This window comes from Pristiophorus japonicus, chromosome 1 (assembly GCF_044704955.1).
Source record: "Pristiophorus japonicus isolate sPriJap1 chromosome 1, sPriJap1.hap1, whole genome shotgun sequence".
Lineage (NCBI taxonomy): Eukaryota > Metazoa > Chordata > Chondrichthyes > Pristiophoridae > Pristiophorus > Pristiophorus japonicus.
The window spans coordinates 517542924-517563447 of record NC_091977.1 but is presented as its reverse complement, the minus strand read 5'-3'; the positions used below and the strand labels follow the sequence as shown (position 1 = coordinate 517563447).

Sequence of the window (20524 nt, the reverse complement as noted above, 5' to 3'; positions counted from 1 at the left end):
TACTGACTGAGACATGAAAGAGACTTCCAGATTTCTGTGGCTTAACACTCCTCCATGTGTTGGCCACTGGAGCCAGAGTTGTTCAACCTGCAGCTCCTGAGCCCAGTCATTCTTTTAGATTTCTTATTCAGTGGTTTGCCCAGTTTGAATTTGGTGAGCCTGGAGGTTTGGATAGAGCTGTCCTTCGGATTTATCCAAGATACCAGTGCTAACACCAAGATTATTGGTTTAAGCAATTTGATATACATTTAAATTAATGGGGAAATTATTTAAACTTGCCGCTCCTGCATTGTTACCTCTCGTGTTCCCCAAGGATCTATCCTTGGCCCGCCCTCCTGTTTCTCATCTACATGTTGCTCTTTAGTTTTCAGATGATGTCGTCATCAGTTTCCATGTGTATGCTGGCAACATCCAGCTCTACCTCACCGCCACTTCTCTCGACCCCTCTACGGTCTCTAAATTGTCAGACTGCTTATCTGACATCCAGTACTGGATGAGCAGAGATTTTCTCCAATGAAATATTGTGAAGACCAAAGCCATTATTGGTCCCCGCCACAAATTCCATTCCCTCACCACTGACTCCAACCCTCTAGAATTTGTCTGAGGCTGAACCAGACAGTTTGCAACCTTGGTGTCGTATTTGCCCCTAAAATGAACTGTCGAGCAAATATTTGTGACATAACTAAGCTGCATATTTTCATCTCTGCAACATCGCCCCTCTCTGCGCTACCTTAGCTCATCTTTTGAAACCCTCATCTATGCCTTTGTTACCTCTCGACTTGACTATTCCAACACACTCTGGCTGGCCACCCACATTCTACCCTACAAGGTCATCCAAACTTCGGCTGCCATGTCCCAACTCGCACCGTCACCACTCCCTTGCTCGCTAACCTACTTTGGCTCCTGGTTAAGCAATGGCTTGATTTTAAAATTCTCCTACTTGTTTTCAAATTCCTCCATGGCCTTGCCCCTCCTGTCTCTGTAATCTTCCCCCTCCACCCCGAGATCTCTGCGCTCCTCCTCTTCCCTCTTGAGCATCCCTGGTTATAATCGCTCAACTATTGGTGACTGTGTCTTCAGCTGTCGAGGCCCTGAGCTCTGGAATTCCCTTCCTAAACCGCTCTGCCTCTCACATTTAAAACCTACTTTGACCAAACTTTTGGACATCTGCCCAAATTTCTCGTAAAATTTTTGTCTTGGGGCGTTTTACTACATTAAAGGTATTATATAAATGCAGTTTGTTAAAATATCCTTCTATCAAGGCTACATGACATCCCTAACCACCTCCCCTGCCAAGGTTCCATGGAATGCACTTACATGACTGTTGCACGGAAGCTTGGCCACCCCTAGATTAGGCCATTAAAGAGCTTCTGGATGGATTTTTAAACCAATTCAAATTGGAATCACATGGAAGACTAAAATGTGAGCTGTCAAGGCAAAAGAGGAGTGCTTTGCTGGGGTGCTATTCAGCAATTTTCATTTAATATAGAATCATTTAATGGTTACAACACAGAAGGAGGCCATTCGGCCCGTTAAGCCTGTGCCGGCTCTCTGCAAGAGCACTTCAGCTAGTTCCACTGCCCCGCTCTTTCCCTGTAGCTCTGCAATCTTTTTTCCTTCAGCTCCTTATCTAATTCCCTTTTAAAAGCAACGATTGAATCTGCCTCCACCACTCTTTCAGGCAATGGTTTCTGGATCCTAACCACTCGCTGCATGAAAAGCTTTTCCTCGTGTTGCCTTTGTTTCTTCTGACAATCACCTTAAAACTGTGTCCTCTGATGTTTGTACAGACTGAATTTGCATTTCTGTCCTCGTATTTAAATTGGTAGAATTTGCTTAAATGGGCACTGAACATTAGGATTTTTTTTGTTTCTTTTGGTAATAGTGCACAGTCCTTTTCAGATGTTGAGTTCTAACTCTGACTTAATTTCCATCCAGGAACTCCCGCAAGTTTGATAAATTAATTGTTGAACCATGCAGAGCAGGAAAGTCTACGGTTTAGGTCTCCATTTTTACTGAATTGGCTGATGCACTACATTTGACAGCAGTCTCTGGTTAAGGTTGGGGAAAATGGATCGGGGTACCTGTTTCTTTTTGGTATCCAGTGACTCCTTCTGTAAGTTTGCCCATATTGACATCTAGCGAGGACCAGATCAGGCTTTGTGTGACATCCCTTGCAGTCAAATAGCCTGCTGAGACATCACTTTCTTTCAGTCATGACCCTGGAGAAGGAGATGGGGAAACTACATTTCTTCATTTCAGCCATATCTTGTAGCAGAAAAATAGTCATCATACTGGAGGTCTCAATGAGGAGCACACAAAGATCCACCAGCCAGAGTAATTCAAGAAAAATGGTTTCAGCACTGGTTTAGATTTCCTATGAACTGTTCATTTGTCCCATTTTTTTATTTGAATCGCTAATCAATTTCTATACAACATTAATTTAACAATTGACTATTTTCTATTTAACATGCTACTAATCCAGTAAATTAGATGGGTATTTCTTAACTTGGTGAAGGAATCGTGGGATTTGAATTTCCATGAAATGTAATCATGGTAATGCATTATGAAATCCATCGCATAGAAAATAAATAGGTGCAGGAGTGGGTTATTTGGCTCTTTGAGCCTACACCATCATTCAATATGATCATGGCTGATCATGCAACTTCAGTACCCCACTCATGCCTTCTCTCCATACCCCCTGATCCCTTTAGCCGTAAGGGCCACATCTAACTCCCTTTTGAATATATCCAACGAACTGGCATCAACAACTTTGTGGTAGAGAATTCTCCTAGATGAACAAGTCTCTCCTCATCTTGGTCCTATATGGCTTACCCTTTACCCTTAGACTGTGACCCCTGGTTCTGGACTTCCCCCAACATCAGGAACATTCTTCCTGCATCTAACTTGTCCAATCCCGTCAGAATTTTATATGCTTCTATGAAATTCCCCCTCATTCTTCTAAATTCCAGTGAATATAAGCCTAGTCGATCCAGTCTGTCTTCATATGTCAGCCCTGCCATCCCAGGAATCAGTCTGGGAATCTGTTCCATCATGGCCAGTTTAAAAAGTTAATCACACAACAGAAATACAGCTTTAATTTAAAAAGCATTAGAAACATAGAAACATAGAAAATAGGTGCAGGAGTAGGCCATTTGGCCCTTTGAGCCTGCACTGCCATTCAGTGTGTTCATGGCTAAACATGCAATTAGTTTTACATTTCTTTGCACTGCTTCAAATCAATCAATCAAGAAAATAACTTTATAATTCATATATTCTATTTTATACTCTAGGTGAGGAAGTCAAGCCAGGCAGCGTTGCTGGTGGTGTTAGAACAAGAGATAATAGAAAGATATGATGTGGAGACCAAAGTATGTCCTGTTCTACTGGATCTAACTGCTCCTGAAAGCAATGATGATCTGAAAACAGAAGCTGTAGCAGTAAGTGAAATGCTGATCATTTTTTTTAAAATTAATTTTAGTCATACAGATACTAATGAGAAGATTGCTGACATTCAGTAGGATCTGCATACATTGAGTTCAGGCTAAAAGATGGCAACTGAAGTTTCATGTACAATGTAGACACGGTAATGTGGGTGGTGTAGGAAATGTGCACATAATGGAAGTGTGTCCAATTAAGAGGTGGAAAAGGAAAATGTTTAGGTGGTGGTAGAAATGGAATCTGTGTTTAAAATTTACTCCTCCGATTAATAGGATTCACAGCAGTGAATGTCAGATGTCAGTTTTATTAAGCCTACAACAATTAAACATGCACTTAACAGTATCTGGCACAAACCTTGAGTTTTAACTGGAGAATTCAAATGTGTTAACCGTTCCAAGCTCCCTATATAGGTTCATCAGACTTTAATCAATTTCTAAAGTATCTGTTCCAACACCTACTTTTTATCCCTCTTTCTCACTCCTCCTTCGTGACAATTTGCATGTTTCTTGTGTATCGTTCAGCATTGATTGCATTCTGTCCTTGCAGCCACGACTCCTGTAACTCCCTTTACTTGACTCTTGTTCCCTAACTTTCAAGCTGTAGTCTTTTTCAGGCAGATGCTTATCTTGAGTAACGCTTCAAGACCTCCCTTCGAACCAACGAATAAAGGCGGTTTTTCTGCCTATCCTGTGTCTGTGCCGAACCCTTTCTTACCCATTGCTCTAATTATCTTTTCTCATTTAAGCAGGTGGTTACAACCTTGGAATGGTTGTATATTTCTCTCTATTACTTCCTTATTTTATCTTATCAATAGTTTCACTCTTGTTTCTATTCTACCAAGTGAAACTTCTCATTCTAAATCCTGTGCCATTCCATACCAATCTCCTTTTGGAAAGGATGATGTAATCACAGATGTTCCCTTCTGCAGAACTTGCTATCAACTAATTAAAGGTCTCTGCAGTATGAACTGGGATGTCTTTTAATTAGGTTTATGGTCGAAGCTGACTTGCTTTAAGGTCAGTCTTAATTCAACAGTTCCTGAGGGCCATGAAGGCTCCAGCATTCTATTTCAGGACCCACCACCAAAATCCTGAAGACCCGGGCATCAGCAGGAATAGTGCAGCAAGTGCTGTGCTGCTTTTTTGATTGCACTGCCACTCCATACCTGGCCGGTGAATGAAATTAAAATTAGTCCCAGTGTATCTAAGCTGCATGTCCCCACCTTCAGGCTCTGGATGAATTGGAGATGATTAATGTCAAAAATGGTTCACATTAAGGAGTTGCAGAACTAAAAGTTTGAGGGGACACGTCTTAAATGTAGAAAGGCATGAGGCATATGTAAAATGGTGACTATGTGGAAGTGGAGGTTACCAGTGTAATTTTGATGGTCAAGCAAGGATAGAAGAATTCCTTCCTATGTACCAAGGAGCAGTTATGTGGAATAGACAAAAAGTGGTTATTTCTGCATTGATACTTTTAAAAGAAAAAGCTGACGGGTAAGCTCCCCTGATAGCCTGGTGGGTAACGAGCGTAACCGATGAAGCCTTATAAGAACATAAGAAATAGGAGCAGGAGTAGGTCTTACGGCCCCTTGAGCCTGCTCTGCCATTCAGTAAGATCATGGCGGATTTGATCTTGACCTCAACTCCACTCCCCTGCCCTCTGCCCATAACCCTTGACTCTCTTATTATTCAGAAATCTGTCTCTCTCCACCTTCAATATATTCAATGACCTAGCCCCCACAGCTCTCTCGGGTAGAGAATTCCAAAGATTTATGCCCCTTAGAGAAGAAATTCCTCCTCATTTCCATTTTAAATGGGTGGCCCCTTATTCTGAAACTATGCCCCCTCGTTCTAGATTCCCCACGAGGGGAAACATACTCTCTGCATCTACTCTGTCAAGCTCCCTTAGAATCTTGTATGTTTCAATAAGATCACCTCTCGGGCTTCTAAACTCCAATGAGTATAGGCTCAACCTTTCTTCATATGACAACCCCTTCATCATGAAACCATACTGATTAGGTATTTCAGGTTCTACTTACTGGCCTTTGTTGAGTTAGTTGTTCTTGGACAAGAAGCTTTGACACCACAGTTAGCCTTTGCCCTTGAACAAGAAGAAACATCAACCAGGTTTCCGGCTCCAAATACACTGTCCAGTGACTCTTTTGGCAACTGAATGTATGGACATTGGACGAGAATAGGTTTGGGCTCACTGTAATTCCTTCCATGATGGAATCGGCTGCCAATACAGTGCTAAGGCACAACATGAAGAATGACCACCTCTTAAATGAGGTTCCAGAGGACCACCAAATCATCGAGTTATGCTTTACTCATCTCGTGTGGGGAATGCATGTTATTTCATGAATGAAGAGGACCAGATAAATATTTATTTGAAATCTTGAAGATTTTATTTACTTTTTTCTCCATGCCAGTTGAGAATAGGACTTTATAGGTCAGTAGTAAAAAAGGGGGGTGGGTGAGTGAGTGGGTGGAGGAGGAGGTGGTGGTGAGAGGAGAGTGTTTATAGGTTTTGTGTTGTATGTCCCTAAATAGGTTGTGAATAGTTTTCATGTTTTTAATCGCAGCAATTGCATGTGTGCCCAAAAGGAACAAAACTCCTGTTTCACAGAAGTTAGAAAACTTGCTGCATTAGTTGATTTTGACTTCTATTTTACAGGTGATTTTTGGAAAAGTAATTTGACTGAGAAATTTATATGAAAGAGAATCTTTTTGTGCTGCTATAACTTCCATTGTTTGCTTTTGCCTTCATTGTAGATAATGTGTAAAATGGCTTCCATGGTGGGAAAGGCTATCACAGAAAGGTATATACTGCACCGATTCTGTGAGATGTGCTGTGATTGCCGAATGTTCCACGTTCGCAAGGTTAGTTAATGCAATTCTCACCTGTTGGTTTCTCCCCACCACACCCTGTTGTTTTTTTTCTTATAATTTGTAAGAAACGTGACTTTCTTCTTCCAGGTGTGTGCTGCCAATATTGGAGATATATCCAGTGTCGTTGGTCGTGAGGCCACCGAAGAATTGCTGGTAGGTATGCATAAAATGATAATCGACACTCGAGCAAATCCTGTCTTTGGCTATCGAGGGCTGCAAAGAGGGAGGGGTGGAATCGTTATGTTTTGTTTATCCATTTGTTATCTTGCCATGGCGCATTCTTCATGGTTAATAGTTTTGCTAAGCTTGGCATGTGCCGTACAGCAGTTGATCCTACCCTGTGAATAATAATTCGATCAGAACTTGGTTAATGAAAGCAGTGAGCATGTGCAGTTATTTTTGTGTTTCCTGAAATTGGAATGCAATTAGCAATGCTTCATTGTACACGATGTGTTGAATAAATTTATTGAGAAACTACATCAAAACCTCAGGCAGTCACACTGATGATGAGTGCATGACTCCATTAATATTAGGTCTGTTGATATTTGTTCCTTTGCAGCTCTCGGATTTCTTTCTGTCTGTGAGTTGGCAATAAAGCTATATTTTTCAACAAGTAGAACTGAGTAGGTCTTAGTGTTGTTTCTTATTATTTGTTTCCTATTTCCTTCTTTTCCTCCCTTTCCCTAGAAGGCTCACCCTGGGGTAAGGTTCGACAGGTGCCGACAGCCTTCTGGTAATTCACCAAGAACCATTCTTAATGTATGAACCTTGACAGTGAGTGTCAGCAGGCTATTTGACCATGGCATTAAGGGGGAAAGGTTATTGGAAGTTGAATCTGATCCTATCCCGACACATTGACTTTCCTGGGGGTTGGGGGTGGGGTCAGTGTAGGGACCCTTCCCACCCAAGTGTTAGAGGCACTGAGACCTATTGTAACACCGCAACCACTGCACTCCGATCAAAAAGCTCTGACCCGGGTTTGAGTCATGGATCACTTAAATGTATAAAACTCATTATCTCCGCCGGCAGTGCATTTATTCTCTTGAACGTCAGGGAAATTCGTATTTTGCTTTTCATCTATTGCTTCCAGTTCTTCTGAAAAAGAGATCTTAATCTAAAGTAATTTAATGTTGAATTTTGAAGCAACAACAATTGAAAGGTGATAAAATGTGGAATTGTATTTGATGTTTAGTGTACTTCTCAAATAAACTATCCAGTTTTTTCATTTGTAATTTAATTTAAGGATCCCATAATTGAAATACAAATGGAAAAAAAAAATTACCTCAGGCACTTTGCATTGAAATTAGTTTTCAACCTGTGACACTTTTTTGAGTATTCCTGCTTGTGTTCTGACTTTCATCTTGTAAAGTGCCTTGGGACATTTTGTTGCATTCACTATAAATGCAAGTACTTGAAATGTTGTTGATGATTTGGAATAAAATTTAAAAATATTGCAGCAATATTATTTTGATTTACTATATTGTACTTCTGTGTGTGTGTCTTTGTTGCAAAGGCCGAAGAATTTCACACTCCTCTTTTTTTTTAAAACCTCCAGTCTGAAATGAAATATCAACGATAATTGAAATTCCCATTTTCTTGGATTTTCCTGTGTAGTTACCCAGGTTCTTCCAGCTCTGCTCTGACAATGTATGGGGTGTGCGGAAAGCATGTGCCGAATGCTTTATGGGCATTTCTTGTGCAACCTCTCAGGAAGTTCGGAGAACAAAACTGTCTTCACTGTTCATTAATCTGATCAGCGACCCTTCACGATGGGTGAGTTGCCATGTATTTTCGACGTGTGTTTTGAATCTTTGGTAGATAAGCAATGAACGTTTGTATTGCTACCATAATTCTCTGTAGTGCCCTACACATGCATATGGTAATGAACTCTAAATGATGGTTGTCCTACTCAATACAGTGTTCTTTCTTTTCTGTAGGGTCATGTCTGCGTTTCTAATTGGCATCAAAATAATGTTTTAAATTTTTCTTAATCGGTGCCAGATAGTGTCTTTTTCTTTTTCATGAACTATCATATACCAAAGGAGAAAAATTCAGACCTCTTTATAGCTGCCAAGATATTTTCTTCTTCCCCAATCTCACTCCCAGTCTCTCCCATTATGATCGCACCTCCCAATAGCCTCCTGTTTTCTGAGGTACTTGTCCTTTTCTGCTCATTACCCTGGTCTCTAAATCCAGCATTCTATGTTCTACTTAAGCGTGAACATTGTCTTTAGCCTGTGTGCATCGCTGTAGGAGATGTAGTCAATTTCCTGTGAAATTTCTCACTGGCTGCAAGAGTGTGAGAAGCTGCTGATGGTCAGATACAATTGTGCATATGGGATTAGACAGAATTTAAATTAATTTATGTGGAGAAGAGAACAAACCAAGAACAGAGAAAAATGTTTTTTTTAAATAACTTGGCATGTAAGGATAATCGGTTTCCAAGATGTGTCCCCAGTGTGCAGTACATTGATGCAAATGGATGGGCAATGTTCATGATTTTAGTGAAAATTAACCTTTATTTTAAATGAACTTGTGTTTATGCAGCTGTATATATTCAGCTGGGATAAATAAAATGAGTGCAACCACTTTGATCAAATAATTATGCCAATTTTGATTTCCTGATCTGTTTCAGCAAATCGGTGTATAAGTTGCTTATTTGTGTTTGTATGAAGTTGGCTTCTATTTTTCTGCTAGACAAATTTAATGTGCTACCTTAATATTGAATATTTGACATACTATAGATTGGTATCTTCTGTCGTCTTTGTATATAAATGTAATTCTGGTGGTATGTGTGTGTTGCATTTGTCCTACCTAGAGATATGCAATGCTGTGTCATTTTGTGCAAATGCATGGATGTGTGTGTATATTGTACCATCAGCTCCCATATTTCTGTCTATTACTCAATGGCCACCTCTGGTTACACAATCATTTTAGAATTTTTGTAGCGAATACTGCTTAAATCAGTACTGAAGATTCTGCCAATATTTACAAACTGTTTCAACTTCGCTCTTATTTATAGACCAAAATTACTTTTAAACATGGTAAATTCACCATGTTGACGATTCCACACTTGGTAACTGGAGTTTGTTTACTCTCCACCGGGAAGAATTACTGCAGATTGTTGTGGGAAACTATTGATAGCATTTTAACATTGAAGTGCTCTGTTGTTCACAGGTTCGTCAAGCTGCCTTCCAATCATTGGGTCCTTTTATCTCGACCTTTGCTAGCTCTTCTGGTGCTGGTCATTACTTCAAAGAGGAAGATGTGCTTTCTTCCAAGAATGTATTGGAGAGTAAAGGGACAGAAAACAATAACAGGTGTGCAATGTGGTTAATGGTTAATAGGACCTGTATTTTTTTTGGACCATGCCATTTTATTAATTTTCAGGATGTGGGCATTGCGGGCAAGGCTAGCCTTAATTATCGTTAATGACCTTGTACCACTGAGTGGCTTGCTAGGCTTCTTCAGAGGGCAGTTAAGAGGCAATCGTTTTGCTGTGGAACTGGACTCTCGTATAGACCAGATGGTTAAGGACAGCAGGTTTCTTTCCCAAAAGGGCATAAGTGAACCAGTTGACAATTCAAATTGTGACATGGCCATGGTGTGATTTGAGCTTGTGTTTTCTGGCTCATTTAATCCAGTCCTCTGACTTGCTAGTTCAATAACATAACCATTACACTACCAAACTATCTATTTTGTTTAATAAGAGAAATAATTTGATCTGAACAGGTTAAGTTTATTTCTCACCATTTCCCTCTCGTGCCTTTCTGTGACACTTTTCCCTTCGTAGCTGAGATCAGTTTCAGGCGTTTCGCAGTTCCAGCCATGAATGTGAAATGTGTTTTTTTTAAACCGTAAACAGTCATTAAAAGCATTCTTCATCAAACAATCTGCCATTCATGAAACAATCCATGATAATGCTCTAGAATTTCACCCAGAGGGTGGTGGGGGGTCTGGAACTCACTAACTGGGTGGTAGAGGCAGAAACCCTCACCACATTTTAAAAAAATACTTGGATATGCACTTAATGCCATAATCTACAGGGCTAATGACCAAGCGTTGGAAAGTGGGATTCGGCTGGATAGTTCTTTGTTGGCCGGCGCAGAAACGATGGGCCGAAATGGCCTCCTTCCGTGCTATAAGTTTCTATAATTCTATGAATTGTCCTTGGGAATCACTAATTAGTATTGTCATGTGTTCCTCGAGGTGTGATATCCATGCTGGGCAATAGAACACTAGCACTTTGGAAAATGGAGTGTTTGCATTAAGCACTTCCACGTTAGGTATAGAATGATTTTTAGATGCTGATTTTTAAAAACCTCCATCTGTTCTTCCCAATAGTCTGTCTTAACCGTAGCATTGGATAGGATAGTATGAACAACATGATTCATATATCCTGTATTTGAGCTTTGTTATAAAAACAAAAACAATATTTTTAATCATTACAGCTACAATTTCTGTGGTGTCTGTGTATCCCAATGTCCACAACATCCTGCTACAAAGTATATTAATTGAAATGACTTTCTAGTACTGATTGATGGCTTTCTAATGTTGAAACCATCGTGTTTGTTATGTAATCCTTGAAGTGAGGATCTCTCTCATTGCACTTGATTTTCAAAAAGTTGTCCTCTATTGAAAATGCGTATTAACCAGCATTGGCACATTGCCCAGGTATTAAAATGTTCACCACTCTCAGTCTAATGAAATCAGAGAAATGGTATATCAGTGACCGATCCAATTGAGATTTAATTTTATTGTAAAATAACTGCAGAGCTATGATTTTACAAGGAATACCCTTGGTTAAGACCATTGCAGGAAAAGTTGTGGAGTGTTAAGAAAAACATCAATTTATGCTGCCTTATGAGTCTTTATGATGTCCCTTTACAATTGCTGGATTACTCTTAAAATATTGTCTGTTATGTAGACAATCACAGCTGCTGGTTTTGTGCACAACAAGGTCCTACAAACTGAATAACCAGATAGTCTATTTTTGGTGCTGTTGGTTGAGGAAGAACAACCATGTGCTCTACTTTGAATAGTACCATGGGATCTGTTATGTACATCTGAGCAGACAAATGGTATTTTGGGTTACCAATGTCTTGTCCAATAGACTGCATCTCCAACAGTGCAGCACTCAATACTGCATTCAACAATAACTTGCAAGTCTATAGTGCCTTTTTTAATGTAGAATGCGCTTCCCATATGCCTAATCAATAAATGGATGACTAGCTAAAGGAGTTATTAGGATGGTCTTGGTCAAAGGGGGGAGTTTTAAAGATTATCTTGAAGGGGAAGAGGGAGGTGAAAAGGCAGAAGGATTTTTGAGGAGGAAATTCCAGACAGTTGGACCTAGGCAGCTTAAGGCACATTTGCCAATCGTGGGACGAAAGGAGGAGGATTACACAAGTGTCAGAAGCGTAGAAATGGGGAGGAAAATTGTAGAGGGAATTGCGAGACCAGGAATGGATTTAAATAAGAGGATGAGAATTTTTAATTTGAGGTATTGGGGAACCGGGAGCCAGTGACAGCATGGGTAATGGATGAGTGCAGGACAGGAAACTGGCAGAGTTTTGGATGATCTAAAGTTGGAGGGTGACCGGTGAAAGGGCTGGCCAGAAGAGCATTGAATAGTAGAGCCTGGCGGTGACCAAGTCATGGATGAGGTTTTCTGCAGCAGATGGGCTGTTGGAAGGAGAAGTGGGTGCTGTTTATGAAGGTGAGAGCTGAAACTGAAGTTGGCTTTCGCTGCCCAAAAAAAACCCAGAGAAACCCACCTTGCTCCATGATCACAACCCTTTGTTTATGGATAGCTGTTGTGACTGACTAGTTTCAATAACATTTAGGGAAAGAAAAAAGTCCCATACAAAAGTTTAAATAGATTACTATACAATCAACACACGACGTTATATACAACTAGTAATTTGTAAATTGTGTGGTGGTAGCCTGGTGCATATAACGTACCCACCCATTTCAAACTAAAGCAGTGTGGCCCTCTATCCATTTGTGCAAACCGAGTACATCATGATTAAATAAGCCAGTGCGCAGTGCCACTGAATAGAATGTGAGTTTGCACCCATATTTCCTTGCTCGGAGTTTATTATCTAAGCAGTGCTGTCTTTGCTGCAGGAACAAAAACTAATGGGTAAAATGTTCCAGATTGATCTAAGAAATTTGGCCTCTTAATCAAGACTATTGTATTGCTTGAAAAACCTAAACTGAAAGAAGACTGGCCATACTAAAAATGCATGTCAACTACAGATATTTAATATCTTCATTACTCAATTCTACAAAAAACTAAGTGGTCAATCTTTACTGACCTGTTTCAACTAGCATATTTACATTCCAGGACTGGAAGCAGTACTTCTGTCTCAAATTTTGACTTGTAGGCTAGAAATTCTATTTAATCTCTAGGCCAGCATTATTGGTGAGTTGATTTGTAAATTTGCAGTCCCCCCCCCCCCCATGATGACTTGGATTATTTAATGCTTTCAAACTGACAAACTTAAAAGCTTAAAATTCTAGGATGTGCTGAATTCAGTTTTTTTTAAGGATTTAAGCTTTGAAATAAATATTTGACTGACTTAGGTTTTGGCTATTGTTGATTGAATAAAATAGCTGTTCTGTTTCATCATCTTAGTGCAAAATGTGCCGCAGAACCAGCAAAAGTGGCAGATGGAGTTGTGGAACTTGTTGAAATGGAACAACAATCTACAGGCTTTAGCTATCGTACTATGGAATCTGTAAATGCAGCTGCTGAACTCTCTCCAAAAGATGAACTAAACAGTGGCAGTAAATGTAGAAGTAATGTCAGTTCTGCCCAGGCACCATCATTACAATCACACTCTGATTCTTATGTATGTACTAAATCTGGATCATCTGAAGTAAACACAGTTTTCAGTGAAAGTCGGTTGCCAAATTCAGACGGCACAAATTCAGCACAGTCTTCGCAAGAGTCTGGGTCCAGTTCAGAAAAGGCTGCCATTCCGGAGGACATGTACAACTCATTCCATTACTGGAGGACTCCTATTCCTACAATAGATCTTGATTTGGAACTGGAGCAGCCACAATGTCCTGATAAGCATGACAGCAAAGATCTGACCTGGACAGAAGTGCCATCGGGCTGTCCAAGCATTAACACAGCTACCAGAAGAGAACTGGAAGAGATGCTGGAAAACTTGGAACCGCACATAGATGACCCGGATGTAAAAGGTACAATGACGTGATGTTAAACATCAGTCCTTTCAAACCTCTAGCAATGCAATAACGTGACCATTTCTGCTCCAGTCCTTTACCAACTTGTGGTATACCTAAAATTGGAGGTGAAGTTATTTTGTTGAACTTCAATTTTATTTTGAAGAAAAATAACTAGCCAGCATGCCACAGTTCAGAATCCAGTTTGAAATTGAGGTTTACAATTTAATATGATAGAGAAATGTTATTAAAAAAAAAGTTAGCATGCAACCAAAACAGTTTTAACAGAAACAAAACCCCTCTCCCTCCCCACCTCAAACAACCCCACCATTTCTAAATATCTGCTACCTTTGTTGGCTGATCATTTTATTTTGAGCGCTAAAGTGACACCAGAAGCCACTCGAATAAAAGGGCAAACCTATAGTGAAAAGTTGCAGTTTAACGAGTACATTAAAGCTTATTTTTTATTTTGCCGAACTCATCTCTTGCAAAAAATACTATTTGAAAAGTATTTGTTGGGTAAAATATAAAAATTGTGACATTTAATGGGAGTCAAGCTTGTTTTAAAAAAATAACTGCTTTTCACGCCAAATTTTAAATGAAATATGGTAAATTTATGCATTTCATTCAGTGAAATCTTTTCAATCGTGTGTCTGACCTGTAATATTTGGCACTAAGTGCGTGATATAATTAACAGTTAGAAATGATAGAGAACAATGAGGGACCATGTATATGTATTTCATAAGGTTGCCGCACAAGAGACTGAGAGGTGTGGAGATGCAGGTAGGCTTGTGCGGTAGATATATTCACAAACAAAACTCGAAGGCAAGAATATGTATTTATATCATGAGTAATTGCATTCTCAGGATGTATTGAGTGCTTAACAACCAATAGAAGTTCAGTCAATGTTATGTAGGTGTACATGGCAGTAGGTGTACATGACAGCCACAAATGGCAAATCATAGAATCATACAAATTTACAGCATAGAGGACTCCATTCAGCCCATTGTGTCTGTGCTAGTCGAACAAGCTATCCAGCCTAATTCCACTTTCCAGCTCTTGATTCGTAGCCCTGTAGATTACAGCACTTCAAGTGCATATCTACTTTAAATGAGGGTTTCTGCCTCTACCACCCTTTCAGTACTCCAGGGGATAGGCGGGAAAGTGCTTTTGCAGAGAGCTGGCACAGGCTTGACAAGCCAAATGGCCTCCTTCTGTGCTGTAACCATTCTGTGATTCAGGCATTGAGCTCCAGAGCCCCACCACCTTCTAGGTGAAAGACATTCTCAACTCTCCTCTAATCCTGCTCCCAATTACTTGAAATCTATGCCCCCTGGTTGTTGACCCCTTTGCTAAGGAAAATACGTTCCTATGCACTCTATCTAGGCCCCTCATTATTTATACACCTCAATTAAGTCTCCCCTCAGCCTCTCTTGTTCCAAAGAAAACAACCCCAGCCTATCCATGCCAAAAATTCCCCACTCCTGGCAATATCCTCAGAAATCTGTGTCCTCTCTAGTGCAATCACATCTTTCCTGTAATGTGGTGAACCAGTACTGTACGCAGGACTCTAGCTTGTGGCCTAACGAGTGTTTTATACCATTCAAACATGACCTCCCTGCTCTTGTATTCTCTGCCTCAGCTAATAAAGGCTTGTATTCCATATGCCACCTTAACCACCTTATCTACCTGTCCTACCCCCAAAAATCTGTGGACATGCACTCCAAGACCCCTCTGTTCTTCTACACTTCTCAATACCCTACCATTTACTGTGTATTCCCTTGCCTTGTTAGACCTCCCCAAATGCATTACCTCACACTTCTCCAATTGAATTCCATTTGCCACTTTTCTGCCCACCTGACAAATCCATTGATATCTTCCTGCAGTCTAAAGCTTTCTTCCTCACTTTCAGCTACACAGCTAATTTTTGTATTGTCTGGAAACTTCTTAATCATGCCTCTTACATTGAAGTCTAAATCTGATATATACCACGAGAAGCAAGTTACCTAGTACTGAACCCTAGGCAATACCACTAGAAACTGCCTTCCAGTCACAAATGTTGACCATTACTCTTTGCTTCGTGTCACTGAGCCAGTTTTGGATTATACTTGCCACTTCCCCTTGGATCCCGTGGACTTTTACTTTTCTGAGCAGGCTGCGATGTGGAACCTTGTCAAAAGCCTTGCTAAAATCCATATAGACTACATCAATCATGCTACCCTCATCGATACTCCTTGTAACCTCCTTAAAAAATTCATTCAAGTTAGTCAGGCACAACCTTCCCTTAAACCCTTGAAATGACTGACATTATTTTATTATTTTGATGATGTTGACTGAGGAAGGACTGTTTGCCTGGACTCCAGGAGAATCATCGAATGATACAGCACAGAAGGAAGCTATTCGGCCGATTCTACCTGTGCCGGCTTCCCTTGCTCCTTTTGAAAAATAGCATGAATATTTTATAGGAGCAGGAGTAGGCCATTCAGCCTCTTGAGCCTGTTCTGCCATTTAATGAGATCATGGCTGATCTGCAACCTAACTCCATATACTTCCCCCCCCCCCCCCCCCCCCCCCTTGGCCCATATCCCTCAATACCTTTTTAGTTAAGATATTTCATAACTCGCAACAAAAATATATCCCAATGAAAAGGAAAGACTAAGAGAAGCTATAACTATCCATGGCTAACTAAAAGGAAATAAGGGATGGTATCAAATTGAAAACAAGGGCATACAATGGCCAAGACTAGTGGGAGGCCAGAGGATTGGGAAACTTTCAATAGCCAGCAAAGAATGACAAAAAAAAATGATAGAGAGGGAAGATGGATTATGAAAGTAAACTAGCGTGAAATATAAAAACAGATAGTAAAAGTTTCTATAAGTACATAAAAAGGATGAGTGGCTAAAGTAAATGTTGGTCCCATAGAGGGTGAGACTGGGGAATTAATAATGAACAGGGAAATGGCAGAGACATTGAACAAATATTTTGTATCGGTCTTCACGGTAGAAGACACTAAAAACATCCTAATAGGGGCTATAGGGAGGGAGGAACTTAATACAATCACTATAACTAATGAAGTAGTACTTGGTAAAATAATGGGACTAAAGGTGGGCAAGTCCCCAGGACCTGATGGCTTACATCCTAGGGTCTTAAAAGAAGTGGCTGCAGAGATAATGAATGAATTGGTTGTAATCTACCAAAATTCCCTGGATTCTGCGGATGTCCCAGCGGATTGGAAAAGCACAAATGTAACGCCCCTATTTTAAAAAGGAGGCAGACAAAAAGCAGGAAACTATAGATTAGTTAGCCTAACGGCTATCGTTGGGAAAATGCTGGAGTCCATTATTAAAGAAGCCGTAGTGGGACATTTGGAAAAGCATAATTCAATCAAGCAGAGTCAGCATGGTTTTATGAAAGGGAAATCATGTTTGACATTTGCTGGAATTCTTTGAGGAGGGTGGATAAGAGGGAACCAGTGGCTATTTGGATTTGCAGAAGGCATTCGATAAGATGCCACATAAGAGGTTACTGCACAAGATAAAAGTTCATGGGGTTGGGGTAATATATTACCCTAAATAGAGGATTGGCTAACTAACAGAAAACAGTGTGTCTGGATAAATGGGCCATTTTCCAGTTGGCAAACAGTGACTTGTGGAGTGCTGCAGGAATTGGTGTTGGGTCCTCAACTATTTACAATCTATATTAATAACTTGGATGAAGGGACAGAGTGTAATGTAGCCAAGTTTGCTGATACAAAGGCGGGTGGGAAAGCAAATTGTGAGGAGGACATAAACACCTGCAAAGGGATATAGACAGGCTAAGTGAGTGGGCAAACATTTGGCAGAAGGAGTATAAAGTGGGAAAATGTGAGGTTATCCACTGGCAGAAAAAAAAATAGAAAAGCAAATGATAATTTAAGTGGAGAAAAATTGCAAAGTGCTGCAGAACAGAGGGACCTGGAGGTCCTTGTGCATGAAACACAAAGTTAGCATGCAGGTACAGCAAGTAATCAGGAAGGCAAATGGAATGGTGGCCTTGATTGCAAGGGGGAAGAGAGTTTCAAAGCAGAGAAGTCCTGCTACAACTGTACAGAGTATTGGTGAGGCCACACCTGGAGTACTGCGTACAGTTTTGTTCTCCGTTTTTAAGTGTGATGCCCAGAATTGCTGACGGTACTTACATTGGAGGCTGTTCAGAGAAGGTTCACTAGGTTGATACTGGAGATGAGGGGGTTGACTTATGAAGATAGGTTGTGCTTATATACATTGGAGTTCAGAAGAATGAGGTGATCTTATTGAAACATATAAGATAATGAGGGAGCTCGACAAGGGGTGGATGCAGAAAGGATATTTCCACTTTTAGGGGAAACTAAAATTAGGGGACATAGTCTCAGAATAAGGGGGGTCACCTATTTAAAAATGAGATGAGATTTCTTCTGAGGGTTGTAAATCTATGAAATTCTCTGCCCCAGAGAGCTGTGGAGGCTGGGTCATTGAATATATTTAAGGTGGCGATACAGTTTTTTGAGCGATATGGGAGTAAAGGGTTATGGGGGAGCGGGCAGGGAAGTGGAGCTGAGTCCATGATCAGATTAGCCATGATTTTATTGAATGGCGGAGCAGGTTCGTGGGCGAAATTGCCTACTCCTGCTCCTATTTCTTAGGTTATGTTAACAAAAATCTATCAGTCTCGCATTTAAAATTAACAAGTGATCTAGCATCAATTACTGTTTGCAGAAGAGAGTTCCAAACATCTACCACTCTGCGTAGAAGTGTTTCCTAATTTCACTTTTGAAAGGTCTGGCTCTAATATTTAGGCAATGCCCCCTAGTCCTAGAATTCCCAACCAGCGGAAATATTTTCTCTATCTGCCCTATCTGTTCCCCTTAATATTTAGGGATTACAACCCTAATTTGTATAATCCCTCCTCGTAACTTAACCCTTGAAGTCCAGGTATCATTCTTGTAAACCTACTCTGCAATCCCCCCCCAAGGCCAATATATCCTTCCTAAAGTGTGATGCCCAGAATTGCTGACAGTACTCCAAGTGTTGGTCTAACTGTTGGTGTGTATAGCTGCAGCATAACTTCTACCCCCTTGTATTCTAGTCCTCAAGATATAAAGACCAACATTCCATTAGCCTTTTTGATTATTTTCTGTATCTGTTCATGACATTTTAATCGATAAACCTCAGCCCCCAAGTCTCTTTGGACCTCCACTGTTTTTAGCTTTTCACCATTTAGAAAGTACCCTGTTCTATCCCTTTTGGGTCCGTAGTGGATGACCTTACATTTGCCTACATTAAAATCCATTTGCCACAGTTTAGCCCATTCACTTTAATCTGTCTATCATTTTGTAATTTTAAGTTTTCATCTACACTGCTGCCTATCTTTTTGGCAAATTTGAATATATTACTTTCTGTGCCAACATTTAAGTAGTTAATAAATACTGTGAATAGTTGAGGCCTGAATACAGATCCATGTGGGGCGCCACTAGTCACATCCTGCCAATTAGAGTACCTGCCCATTATCCCTACCCTCTGTCTCCTGTCGCTCAACCAATTTCTGAACCAGGTCAATAATTTGCATTCAACTCCATGGGTTTCAACCTTAGTTAACAGTCTCTTATGAGGGACTTTATCAAATGCCTTCTGGAAGTCCATATAAATAAAATCCATACACATTCCCCTGTCCATTACTTTAGTAACATCCTCAAAAACTTCAATCAGGTTTGTCGGGCATGACAAATCTACCCATCTGATCAAGTAAATAGCACCAGTTTAACATCTTGTGCTGCAAAGAAGCCTTCAAACAGTGCAGCAGTCCCTCAGGATTGCACTGAAGGTGTAATGAGTTCCGAAGGGAGCATAAAATTCAAAAGCCGATGGAGAGTTGAAGCAAATGAATGGAACGATGATGGCCCATGCAGATCAACACGTGTATGAGACTATACATTGAACATAAGAATTGCAGTTGGTAGTTTAATTTAAATGGAAATTCTTGAGGGGATGGATGAACAAATTGATTATGGTTTCAGGTAGATAAGTTATGAAAATCAAACTCCTTGGAATTGGAATAGGCATTGAGCGCCTCAAGCCTGTTACATAAGAACATAAGAAATAGGAACAGGAGTAGGCCATACAGCCCCTCGAGCCTGCTGCGCCATTCAATAAGATCATGGCTGATCTGATGGACTGAGCTCCACTTCCCTGCCCGCTCCCCATAACCCCTTATTCCCTTATCGGTTAAGAAACTGTCTACCTCTGTCTTAAATTTATTCAATGACACAGCCTCCACAGCTCTGAGGCAGCGAATTCCACAGATTTACAACCCTCAGAAGACATTCCTCCTCCTCCTCCGTTTTAAATGGACGGCCCCCTTATTCTAAGATTATGCCCCCTGGTTCTAGTCTCCCCCATCAGTGGAAACATTCTCTGCAGCCACCTTGTCAAGCCCCCTCACAATCTTATACGTTTCAATAAAATCACACCTCATTCTTCTGAATTCCAATGAGTAGAGGCTCAACCTTTTCTCATGTCAACCCCCCTCATCTCTGGAATCAACCTAGTGAACCTTCTCTGAACTGCCTCCAAAGCAAGTATATATTTTCTTAAATATGAAAACCAAAAGTGTATGCAGTATTCCAGGTGTAGCCTCACCAATACCTTGCAAACTGTAGCAAGACTTCCCTGCTTTTATACTCCATCCCCTTTGCAATAAAGGCCAAGATTCCATTGGCCTTCCTGATCACTTGCTGTACCTGCATATTATCCTTTTGTGTTTCATGCACAAGTACCCCCAGGTCCTGCTGTACTGCAGCACTTTGCAATCTTTCTCCATTTAAATAATAACTTGATTCTTTCTGCCAAAGTGCATGACCTCACACTTTCCAACATTATACTCCATCTGCCAAATTTTTGCCCACTCACTTAGTCTGTATGTCCTTTTGCAGATTTTTTGTTCAATGAGATCATGGCTGATGTGTGACCTGACTCCATATACCT

At 40.4% G+C, this 20524-nt stretch overlaps 1 protein-coding gene across 6 annotated transcripts in view; it reads left to right on the top strand.

The window, feature by feature from the left end:
- Positions 1–20524, top strand: part of LOC139277523 (serine/threonine-protein phosphatase 4 regulatory subunit 1-like) — a 79725-nt gene that overhangs the window by 29972 nt on the left and 29229 nt on the right. For 5 of the 6 annotated variants that reach the window (XM_070896099.1, XM_070896080.1, XM_070896124.1 and 2 more), the window contains 7 exons: positions 3294–3440; positions 6216–6323; positions 6420–6485; positions 7020–7034; positions 7947–8105; positions 9510–9652; positions 12973–13544. In XM_070896099.1, the coding sequence (XP_070752200.1) occupies positions 3294–3440; positions 6216–6323; positions 6420–6485; positions 7020–7034; positions 7947–8105; positions 9510–9652; positions 12973–13544 (1210 nt within the window). The remainder of the gene's footprint in view (positions 1–3293; positions 3441–6215; positions 6324–6419; positions 6486–7019; positions 7035–7946; positions 8106–9509; positions 9653–12972; positions 13545–20524) is intronic. The other variant, XM_070896090.1, reaches the window with a different exon arrangement.